This window comes from Ricinus communis, chromosome 10, assembly GCF_019578655.1.
Source record: "Ricinus communis isolate WT05 ecotype wild-type chromosome 10, ASM1957865v1, whole genome shotgun sequence".
In the NCBI taxonomy this organism is placed as follows: domain Eukaryota; kingdom Viridiplantae; phylum Streptophyta; class Magnoliopsida; order Malpighiales; family Euphorbiaceae; genus Ricinus; species Ricinus communis.
In genome coordinates, this window is record NC_063265.1 from 12,487,672 (window position 1) to 12,499,680 (window position 12,009).

The 12,009-nt window shown below is 37.6% G+C and overlaps 1 protein-coding gene across 6 annotated transcripts; it reads left to right on the forward strand.

The window, feature by feature from the left end:
- Nucleotides 1-54: 54 nt before the first annotated feature.
- LOC8287086 lies at nt 55-4,575 on the forward strand. Of its 6 annotated transcripts, XR_007217705.1 has the most exons (9): nt 55-1,087; nt 1,172-1,249; nt 1,339-1,481; nt 2,691-2,761; nt 2,906-3,001; nt 3,677-3,775; nt 3,858-3,958; nt 4,114-4,232; nt 4,398-4,575. XR_007217705.1 is itself a non-coding variant. In XM_048380294.1 (8 exons), exons 1-7 carry the CDS (start codon nt 635-637, stop codon nt 3,938-3,940), a joined length of 1,023 nt encoding a protein of 340 aa, XP_048236251.1. In that variant the 5' UTR covers nt 55-634; the 3' UTR covers nt 3,941-3,958; nt 4,076-4,575. The 6 variants fall into 6 exon arrangements, 5 of the variants coding, with proteins under 5 accessions (XP_048236251.1, XP_048236253.1, XP_048236256.1 ...); XM_048380294.1 differs by having other exon boundaries at nt 4,076-4,575; XM_048380296.1 differs by having other exon boundaries at nt 4,114-4,575.
- The last annotated feature ends 7,434 nt before the right edge of the window (nt 4,576-12,009 follow it).

A 12,009-nucleotide genomic window follows, 5' to 3' on the forward strand; every position in this document is an offset into this window, starting at 1 on the left:
TAGAATATTGCTTTCTAGCGATTTTTGGAGACTTCATGGACTTCTAAATCTTCGTGCAAAAGGAGGAAAGACTTCATGGACTTTTAAATCTTTGTGCGAAAAGAGGAAATTTGCACGGTGCGACACTAGTCATGGATGAAACCTGGAACCCACGTCTTCTATTTTCTAAGGCCACTACCAGACACGTATGAAACTGATATAACACCTATAAATACCCCCTGAGGCACCCTAAAGAGACCTATTGCTAAACGCTAATCCTTAAACCCCCTGCGAAAAGATAACTTTGTTGTGGTGACATCACCTTACATTCACCGAAGGGCCGATCGAGTTGCAAATTGGTTCACAAGAAATGTAAAATTTAAGATTGCTCTAAAACAATCCTGACTAGTAATATAATATCTGAAAATGCCAGTTCGGATAAAGAAGACGGATGATTTAAGGTCAGTTAAACAATGTTTGTTTTTTTTGGGTCGGAAGCAAGGTGCATGTTTTGTAGGGGTGTAAATAAATTCCCAATAATGTAATTTGAAGTGATGAAGCCATATGATTTTGAACTTCAATTTGATTTGAGCTTGATACTCTAAATTGTGGAGAAGTAACGGGAGGGAAAATCAGTTGATAGAGAGAGAGGGAAATGGAGAATCCCTCTCTCTCCCTCAAATTCGCCGTATTTCTCACCGTTTCTCTTACAGCCTCCTCCTCCTCCTCTCAATTCTTCCTCAAACCACAATCACCATCAGCAATCCCTAAAGCCACACCGTCCGATTTGCTATCCGTCCTTGGTCCCACCACTCAATCTTCCAAAATCAACCCTCTTCTCTCCAAACAACTCAAATCCTGCCTCAAATTCCTCGTCCCTTTCACTCCTAGCCAATCTCAATATCAATGTCACCAACCCTCTTACTTTAAAAGCCGCAGACTCACTTCTTCACATCCTATTATCCATTTTAACAGAAGCCAGAGAGAAATAGAGAATGAGCTCGTCTGGTGGCCTCCTGAACCTATCCTTGAGTTGGCTCGACTCGCCGTTGACTCCGGCGGTGATCCGGACGCTATCCATCGTGCTTTAGATCCTACTGTCTTGCCCGTACGTTTTCTTTTCTATTTTTCTTCTCTCGTTTTTTCTTTTTTTAACGTTCTAAATTTTCTTGTAGTACTTTTGATTATATAGATACCTGATGTTGAAGGATCAAACGAAGAGCGATGTCAGCTTACTAGAACACTCTATGGCAGACGCTTCATAAATGAGGTTTGTTTGCGATGAGGCTTTTATTTTTATTTATTTTCCTTTTTGTTTGTTAATGTATGGATGGTAAAACTTTTTGCATCAAATTGTAGGAGTTGAATTCGTATCTCAAGTTTTTATTTGAAGTGATTGTGGCTCGAGGTCCCTCTGTTGGGCTTCATGTTTCTTTGAATCGCTATGATTTTTTTCATGGTCACCTCTTTATTGCCTCAGAAACTGGACGTCTTGGTATTCTGTAAGTTTACCACTAAGTTTTCTTTTCTTGTTATGTTCCTATTGCATTATTGTTTTGACGGTTGACATTGCATTTATTTTTATGGGAAATGGTTACTAAGACTCAATTTACACTTAATGCCCATGTAGTATGGACTGCATTCTTCTCCAGATGTTCTAGAATACCAATGCATTACAAGCATGTTTGTGTCTATGTCCATAGTATTCTTAGTCTTTTTACTCGGAATTGCTACATATAGATGCCTCTCTGGTGGCCATTTATGAAGTTGATACTGCTGACTTCTGAACCAAAACAAATAAGAAAGATTGTACACCATTTCACCAATAAATAAGATCAAAGCTTTATTTATTTATTTGTTTAATTTTTTAAAACAATTAGATATGGGGTTCTCTTTCTTTCTATTTCTGCACTTTTGGTCCCAACCTTAACCCAATAAAAGGTTTAGAGCTACCACACAGGCTGAGCAAAACTGAGATACTACAGTGTTGGTCAATCTATTAGCAAAGATGGACGTGCATTCAGATTGGGGTTGGATCTGTCTGAAGCAATTAGGAGGAGATGGGGACCTATTTGGATTAAGGGTTTTTTGTGGGTTCGGATCTCCTTGGAACTTGGAAGTGAGAAGTGCATTAAAGGGAAGAGATATTCTTCATTAGCATTTTACGCTCAATATTTTTTCCACTAACATTTTGGTTCCAAATATTTTCCAAGCATGGTGTCATTATTAAGAAACCAAATGCAATGTTTTCATTATTCTATTACCATGTTTGGTGATAACAAAAAAATAAATGTAATATAATTATAATTTTATTTTAATATTTAATTTACTTATAATAATTGGTATATAAATAAAATGTTAAAATAAATTATCTAAAAACAATATTAAAATTATTAATTTTTAAAAATATTACTAGTTCCCAGAATCCGGTTGCTGGAATTTGACCGTCGGCCATCGAAATTTAATTATCAGTTGCCTGAATATGATCACAAGTCGGCGAAATTTGATCGCCGGTTGTCGGATAGTGGTGGTTGAAAATGTTTAAATTATATTAATAAAAAATAAAATAAGTATAAATATATTATAAATAATCATTGATTATATAGATTTTGTGTGTATTGAGCATTCCATTAAGTCAATGTTAGTAGTTTGTAATCCTATGGTCACTGGGAGAATTTATGTAGTTTCTTATTTTTCTTTAATCTTTTCAGGTTCCATGCCAAAGAATACCCTGCATATGATAGAAAAGTATTCCCTTACAACATGGGATATTGCCAAATAGGTAAAATTCAAATGATAATACCTTTGGTCTCGGTTACTTGGTCAGTACAACTAATATTCATCTCTTTCTGTCTTACTCTTATAGCATATAATATATTTGTTCATTTTTCCTGTGCTAATACTCTTCTCTTGATACCCTCTTCAGGTTCTAATGTAACTTATGATAGGTCAATGAATTTCCGCAACATTCTTTGGCTGGCTCCCTTTCCAGGCAACTCACCTAAAGCTTGGGTGGCTCCAGGTACACTTCCCAAGCCAGAATTCTATCAAGTTGCAGTTCTTTTCATGATAATAAAAAATGATTCTGTCTAGATGCCGATTAGTTTGTAGATGTCTCTCTGTCTCAATTATTTCTCGTCATCATAATTTGTGTTTGGATACACATCCAAAGGTGTGAAGCCCCTGAAAATTGAATTCTCTGTTTTGAGAGGACATTTTAATTTTAAGTATCTTTTTTGACTAATCTTTTGATGGTGGATCCCGAAGGATTCAAATCTTCCTGAACTTAACATCCTTCAAGGATGACAAATGTTACCATAAATGATCAAATAGTTGGCCTAATTTCTGCTTGGTGTAGATTTTCTTATACTGTTGTAGCCGCATTTTTAATGTGTCTTTGTGTCAAGAGAAAAGTAGTTCATGATTATGGTTTTGAGCTGTGCTTGTACGGTATATAATTACATAAAGGTCATGGTAGACTGAACCCGACATAAGTTGGTCTTTGCTGCAGTTGTATGAAGTTTTAGTATGGAGAACGTACAAGAACTTGAATGTGTTGCATGATTTTTAATTGTCGGTGATCCATAAATTTCTTTCCTTCGCTTTTCATTTCTTAAATCAAACAGTTCATATATGTTAACTGCTGAACAACCGGCACATTTTATCCATTCTTTGGTTTGATATTGATCCCACACAGGAGTCCTAGTAGTGCTGGATGCCCATCCAGGGGGAATCATATACCAAGATCTCATACCTGAGTATGTGAAATTTGTGAGGACAATATATGAAGGTCCAGGTTCCTATTCAAATTGCATAAGCTACTGTTGCTTAAATTTGCTTTACCAGGCTTCACATGCATGATATTATTGGTCTGGCAGATGATTTTGGAGAGGTTGCAGTTGATGTCAATTACTTAAATGTTGGAGAGACCGTTCCTAATTATCAAATCTTCATATGCTGAATCCTTCTCATTGTCGAGGTATAAAATGGATTGCGGGACGGTAATCTTGCTTTACCAGTACAACCCGCCCGCCCTTTGCTGAATGCTTATCTAGTAAAAAAAACATTAAGATTTTAATTGCCGGGAACTTGGCAGACTCTTTTTCCTTTTCCAGAAGTTGCGTATTTGTATAGGTGCATTCTGCCAGGGGCGAAGAATGGAGCGAATAAGAAAAAATCCCAGAATCCACGCCGAAGGGATGCGGATGATGACACTTGTAATGCACGAGAAAGAAGCTCACCTCATATATCAGGTGCTTCTTATCGTCATAGCCCTTAGATAGTCGGTGATTGATCAAAGATCAGTGGCTATTACCACTGTAACTTCAAAATTGGCTATTACGACGGTCCCATGTTCAAATTGTCTGTTTTAGGTTGAGATCTCATCTTTTGTCAGTATCTTATCTCCTGTCCTGTAGGTACCGCTCTGAGTATTTGTTAGTGAAGCTGGCGCCTGGCGATCAAAGCTCGTCGGCCTTCACCCGAGATGCCCGGTAGGGCTCTTTCATACTAGGCGGTGGTGCGCCCTTGTAAAAGTATTTTATTCATTTGAAAATAAGCATTGCATAATAATAAATATCGCTTATAATTTATTAAGTTGATATGCGTATTTTAATTATTATAAACAAAATTAAGATAATTTCTTTCTCTTATTCCATTATATTTTTCTTTTTCATATAATTATATTTTTAAAGTTTTTCAACGCGAGATCTAATTTAATTAGAATTTAGGGTGACATTTATTTTAAAATAGAGAAAATAATAAATATTTACTAATAGCAATGGACGGGACAACAAGATTTCAATTTGAAACTCTTTTATTTATTTATGGAGTGATTGTGGATTACACAACATGGAGTTTTTCTTTAAGATTATGTTTGGTATGATTGGTATGATGTAATAAAGCATGTAATGGAATCACCATTATATTATATATTTTATTATTTTGTATAAAATTTTTTAATACAATGAGAATTAATATTATGTGACTATGATATATTTATATATCATTAATTATTTATAATTGATTTATACTTAATTTATTTTTTATTAATATAATTTAAATATTTTTAACTAATATTATCCGATAACCTACTATTAAATTTCATTAATGTATGATTAGATTCAAGCAACTGATAACTAAATACCGATGGCCGATGATTAAATATTACCAATCAGATTTCAAAACTAGTAATATTTTAAAAAATAATAATTTTATTATTTTTTAAATAATTTATTTTACTATTTTATTTCTATACCAATTATTATAAATAAATTAAATATTAAATATTAAAATAAAAATTATAATTATATTTATTTTTTTAAAACCAAACATGTAAATAGAATAATAAATACATCGCATTTCATTACTTTTTTGATTCCATTATTATGCTATACCAAACATAGTATGAGATTGGTTGTAAAAGCGAAAGTTCCCTAGTGCACGTGAGAGAATATAAATGTAAGATCTTTCACTCAAAAGCAAATGTTTTTATTACATAGAAGTAGATTTCAAATGTAATTTACAATTTAGTTAAATATTAATCAAACTATTTCTAACTGATTTGAAATAATTTATGAAGTTGTGCTAGAAAGAAAAAAAAAAGAATTTTTAAAGAAATAGAATTTTGTTGAGGATTATAGAATGAACAGCTCTCGACTCTCAATGGTATCAGAGCCATAGTGGCAGAAAAGAGAAACCCAACCACTATGTCTTCAGAAATTACTACTCACACTTCTACCCTGCAACTCTTCCCTTCTTGCAAAAAAACCATATCCAACAAAATAGACCATCTTGTAGAAATTTCTCACATACCTGAGAACGTTCAAGTTGAAAACACCGTTGTACCTATTATAAACCCACATAATATTTTTAAAAAATAAAATTTTGTCAGAAAGACCCTCAATCAAATTATCCACAAACAATCCTTTTCTATTAAAGAATATGTACAATTTTCTTCTCTTTCTCAATGTTCTCTTACTGCTACAACACAGGAGCAGTATGTCACCCTTGAGATCCCAACATCCTTCATAGAACAATGGAGGAAACAAGGCTATACACATCTCCATCTCGGAGCTGTCAGACTAGTCCTATCCTATCATGGAAGGATGGGTCTACCGGTTACAGCCCGTATGTCGCTGCTGGACACCAGATATCTTAAGTACGAACATGCAATAATTGGCACGATAGTCACAACACTTAACACAGGCAGTGTTGTTTTGACTTTCTTTCCCAACTTCAATCTATCCCTCAACGATCCCTACCTATCTACTGCACTCAAAGTACAAGTCCAGATCACGGGAGCAAATCAAGTAATTGATGCTCTCTCTGCCACCCTACATCATCAGATAGTCTACAGATTACAGGATCATGCCTTTAATCTCCAAATCCCAGGCTTTCAAGCCTCCTCTGAGGCTTTGTTCATTATGGCTGACTCTGGCCAGATTCCTACAATTGTCCAGGCTCCAAGGCAGCTGGACAAAGAAGATCTGCAAAAGTTGATCCCAACTGGATGGGTAACCAACTATGAAAAGCTTCAGGCATCCCAAGCTAAGCCTATTCAAGCCACTGACACTCTTTTTGTCAATCAAAAGGACGGAACAGTAAAAACGATCTTCACAAAAACAGGAGAATCTTCTTCTGCACCTTCTATCTTCCAGGCATCAATGATACAGCCTGTATCTAAACCAAGGGAGAAGATCCCTATCCATTCATTCCAGTCCTCTGGACATCAAGTCTATGCTGCTAAAGTAAAAGGACACTTCATATGGGATGTTGACCCAGGAATGTGCCAACCAGGATGCACCTGTGATCTGGATTTTGCTGAACCTTGTTTTCAGCATTCTAACAAAAATCCACGAGTTAAGATTCCAAACTCTCCATGCTCAGCCATGGAACCAAGGCCGGATGACCGGGATCCAGATGGTCCTTGGATGGGCATTCCCCAAAAATAAAAGCAGAGCAAAACACCGCTCCCAATGTTCAATGAGGCTATAAACCTTCTTGCAAAAGAAGGAAAGACTGTTCTTGACATCTCTTTTGATGAAATGAAAGAACTCTTGGCCCAATTGGGAGTTGAATTTGAAAAAAATCCCTCTGCAACTTGCAGAAAGGAAATCTAGGCTGATCTACCAGCAGTACAACCACCCCATGCAATCCAAAGTTGTTATATGTTCCAGCCAGAAGATTTCCCTCCTTTAGGGAAGACTGAGAATAAGAGATCGGAAATCCTTCCTTCAAGGATTACTCCATCCGGATCTATAGAACCCCTTACACTACCAGAAGAGGTTCTGAACTGGCAAACTTCAAATTCCATTGTCCAGAATTCCTATCTAAAGAAAATATATGGAAAACTGGATCACAAGTTGGATACATTCTCTCAGGAAGTACTCCAACTCTATTCAACACTCACTGCCAAATATCAAGCTCTAGACAAAGAGCTTCGAGTTCCTCAGCCAATCACTCCAGCCTTCATCCAGAAGGAAAAGGAAATTACCAGGCTAAAAAGGCAAATTGACCAGATTGAACATGATATTCGAAGAGATCAGACTGCTACGATCCCATCTTTTACATCAGCAGCTTTTACATCTTCTGCTATTGCTCCCTCATACTATTTTTCATTTCCTTTTCTCCCACAGCCAGAACAACAACAAGAAACTCTCTACTAGCCCTTTGGCACTTTCTCTCATCTTTACCCAAGAGACTCAAGAACCCAGCCAAAGAAAATCTCCCATTCTTTAGCCTCTAAAGAAAAATTACCAGAACAATCTCTCATCAGTTCCTATGATTCTGATTTCTCCTTAAACACCTCAGAAATGGCGGATATCACTGAAATTCTGATGAATACTTCTACTACTGATCTCAGCCCAGAAGTAGTGGAACCTGAGGATGAGGATGCACAATCATTCTTTGCCCCTACTGGAGCTCCATACCCAAGGTCAAAACCGACAACTGGTACGGGACCTTGGTTCTCCTTTGATGACCTGCCTCCATCAAAATGGAAAGACAAGCTTTCTGAATTCTTGGCATGGATCGATCTCCAAATGACCCTTGAAGGGGCCACACTAAAAAAAGTTATTGCCGAATTTGTCACAAGGTTCACAGGAAGTTTGAGAGATTGGTTTCAGTCACAGCCTGAGTATACCAGGCTTCAATTTGTGACACTGCCAACTCCATCGTGATTCTGATCCTCCATAACCAGTTCCTTGGAAGTTATGATCTTGTCATACGACAACAAAAACAAGAATTCTTTGATCGAAAATGTTGTTCGTTAAAAATGAAAGATTTGGAAAGACATTATTCTGCTATGTCTAAACTTTATTATGTCATCGGAGGACATGATGGTGATGATACACTGAAGTATACTTTCATCGCCTCATTACCAGATGAAATACAACCAGAGGTCAACAACATAATTGCAGCAACAAAGAAACCGGTCACCTCCATCACTCTTGAAGAAATTTGGCAATTCACTCTCTCTTCCATCAAGAGACTCTGTGACCAACAGGATTTGTTCAGAGGGCTATCTCAACGAGATTTAATAGTTCAAAAAGCCTGTAATAAAAATCATCTCAAGATCAAGTGCAAGGCCTCAACCTGCGTCTGTTCCAATCATAAAAAGAAGACTGGGTATCATTTCCAAAAATACCCGCGCAGGAATAAGGAGTTCAGACAAAGAAAGACGCGCTCAAAAGGGTTCAGATATTTCCAGAAGAAACGGAATTAAGGTCACAAATCTGACAGATGCTACATCTGCAGAAAAAAGGGACACTATGCTAAGAACTGTCCCCAGAATCCGGAGAAATCAGCAAAAATGATTCAATAAGTCAGTATGACTATGTCCATTCCAGACTCATTTGAAGAGGATATAAAATCTCTCCTCTTAGAATAAGATAATCTTACTCCAGAAAGTCTTTTTGGGATTGAGGCGGAATATTCAGATTCCACGGAATCCTCAGAAGGGTCCTCTTCAGACTCGGATGATAGTGAGATCCCAATCTTGATGATCAGTCTCTCTTTGAGAGAGGAAAAAGAAGAAGACATTCTGAGAGATGTAATGCAGTACCCGTTCTCTCCACATCCACTCCCTCAGTTAGCTCAGTTCGCTACTCCTGAATTCTCTTAGCCTGTGACCAAAATCCCTTCAGTACCCTATGTTCCTATACAAATCCTACCCTCAAAATATGAAAAACCTATTCCAGTTATAGCTTTCTTTACTGGAGCTCAAAGAAGCATGATGAATCCAGAGGTCCTTCCATCTGAATACTGGAAGCCCCATGATCAGTTTTTCAGGGTAGCCAATGGTCAAACCTTCAAAACTACTCTGATCACAAAACAGAAAATCGGGATACAGTTTTTCCCTGATTGCGTAGTATGGACGCATATAATTGGTTCGGATCTTCCAAGCAAGGACATCCTAATAGGGTTTGATGTTTATCATCAAGCTCAGAAGCTCCAGATTCTTCCCACTGGCATAAAATTCAAAAGACAATTTCGGCAATACACAGAGACCTCAAATCTGTTCACTATAGCAGATACCGGTCCACCATTCTTGCAAGACACAGAAAAATTCCTTCTCTTTTGTCCAGAATTTCATTCACACTTCCAACACCCTCTTCCACTATGGAAAAATCCCCAGTTCTATATCAGTCTCCCTTTCAAGCTCAATGAGGATATCAACCCCACAAAGGCCACACATTTGGAAATGTCTCCTACAGATCTAGCCCTTGCCATATCAGAGTGCCTAACCCTGTTACAGCAAGGTCTCATTGAGCCCACAACCTCACAATGGGCTTGTCAAGCCTTTTATGTGGAAAAACGGTTTGAAAAGATACGAGGGAAAAAGAGACTTGTCATAGACTACAAGCCCCTAAACCATTTCTTACAAGACAACAAATTCCCTCTCCCTCGAATCTCAAACCTCAAGGTCCATATCCAGAAGGCCCAAGTCTATTCCAAATTTGACCTGAAAGCGGGATTTTGGCAGCTGGGTATCCAGCCCTCAGAGAGATACAAAACAGCCTTTTGTATCCCTAATGCCCAGTATCAATGGACAGTCATGCCTTTTGGGCTCAAAACGGCCCCTTCACAATTTCAAAAGACCATGATTGGGATCTTTGGGCCTATCATTTACTCCTCTTTGATCTACATTGATGACATTATCATATTCTCAGAAATAGCTGAGGAACATCATCAACTCCTAAAACAATTCCTCGCCATTATTCAAAAATATGGCATCATGCTGTCAGAAAAGAAGAGTCTTATTGGCCGACAAAAGATAGAATTCCTTGGCATGCAATTCAAAAATGGCAATACACGTATGGTCCCCATCTGACAAAGGAACTTGATCACTTTCCAGAAGAAAATCTCTTAGTAAAACAAATTCAACAGTTCCTTGGGATTCTGAATTATGTCAGAGAAGCCATACCACACCTGTCCAGTTACACGTGCCATCTCTCAAAGATGCTAAAAGAGGACCCTCCTCCTTGGGAACAGAGGCGGACTACGGTGTCAAGAAAACTAAAAGAGCTGCAATCCTCCACCTCTTACTATCCCATCCACAGGAAAGCTCATTCTCCAGACAGATGCGTCTGATTATGCATGGGGGGCCATCCTCCTTGAAAACCTCAATGGCAAAGAACAACTGTGTGGTTATGCATCTGGACAGTTTTCTTCCTCAGAAAGACATTACCACACAATCTACAAGGAGATTTTGGCAGTCAAATATGGGATAAAGAAATTCGAATTCTTTTTTATTGGACAACACTTCCTAGTTCGGATGGATAATTCATCTTTTCCAAAAATCCTTGAATCCAACTAGAAAGCCTTACCAGAACCTCAATTATTGCGGTTAAAATCATGGTTCAGTAGGTATGATTTTGAAGTTCAGCATATAAAAGGGGCGAGAAATCTAATTCTAGATTTCTTATCCAGACTTTCAAAACCACAAAATCAACCTATAGTCCTCCTTACCTCGACAGTAAATCTTTCTATAATTTTTATGGCTTTTTCATCTTCAAAAACCACTCTGCAACCTCCCTCACCACCAGATCTTCCTACCAACCTCACAACCAAACAGGTCACTGATTTTGCCAGAAATATGATGTTCCATTATTTGGCAACCTTTCAACAAACTTTCTCACTATCCATCTAACCCAACTTCTTTTTCCCAGATTACCCTTGGTGTCTGATTTATCACCTGTCTCCTACCCATCCGCAGATTGAAAGTGAATTATGGTTCTTATGGTGTCTCTCTACAGTTTGTCATCATGCTATTGAAATTTCCATCATGGATCTCTTACATTTCTTCAATAATGAAACAAATTCGGGATCATATCCATGGAGATACCTCACTTGGTTCAAAACTCCATACCAATGGACAAGGGAACTCCTTAAACTTATGCATGAGAACAGATTATTTACAGACAATAATCCCAGAGCTTCAGAATACCATGCCATTTTCATCTTCCACAAGCCTTACCTTCAGTTCTCGGAAGACACTTATGCAACTCAAAATATCTGCCATTATTGGAGAACACTTGATGTACCTTTGCATCTTGCTCCTCCACCAATCACAAAAGATCTGAAGCAGGCCCTCCAACTAAGAAATGAATTAGGAACGACTGATGTCTCTACACCATTAGTCTGCACTTTCAATGGACATCTGTGGTCTGAACACCCCATTGGACATTTCAACTTTTCCATACTTCCGACCCTACTGGATGATCCAAGCCTGAACAATGAACAGAAGGATGCCATCATGCAAGATTCTCAGCCAATGGATGATGATCACTATGACAGTATTTTTTAAATACGCGGTGTGTGCTGGACATCAAGACAAGCACTCTACTCAATAATTCAAAAGATAGTGGTTGTGTGTGCTGGAGATCAAGATAAGTTTTTCTCTTCCATAATAATATAATAAAGAAGATGAGATGTCAATTTCATCTTTCGGTGTATTATTTTCCACATGTGTATAGTAGCTGCATTATTAAGATTTTTGTCTTAAGATGCATGTGAAGCTGTCGGTCC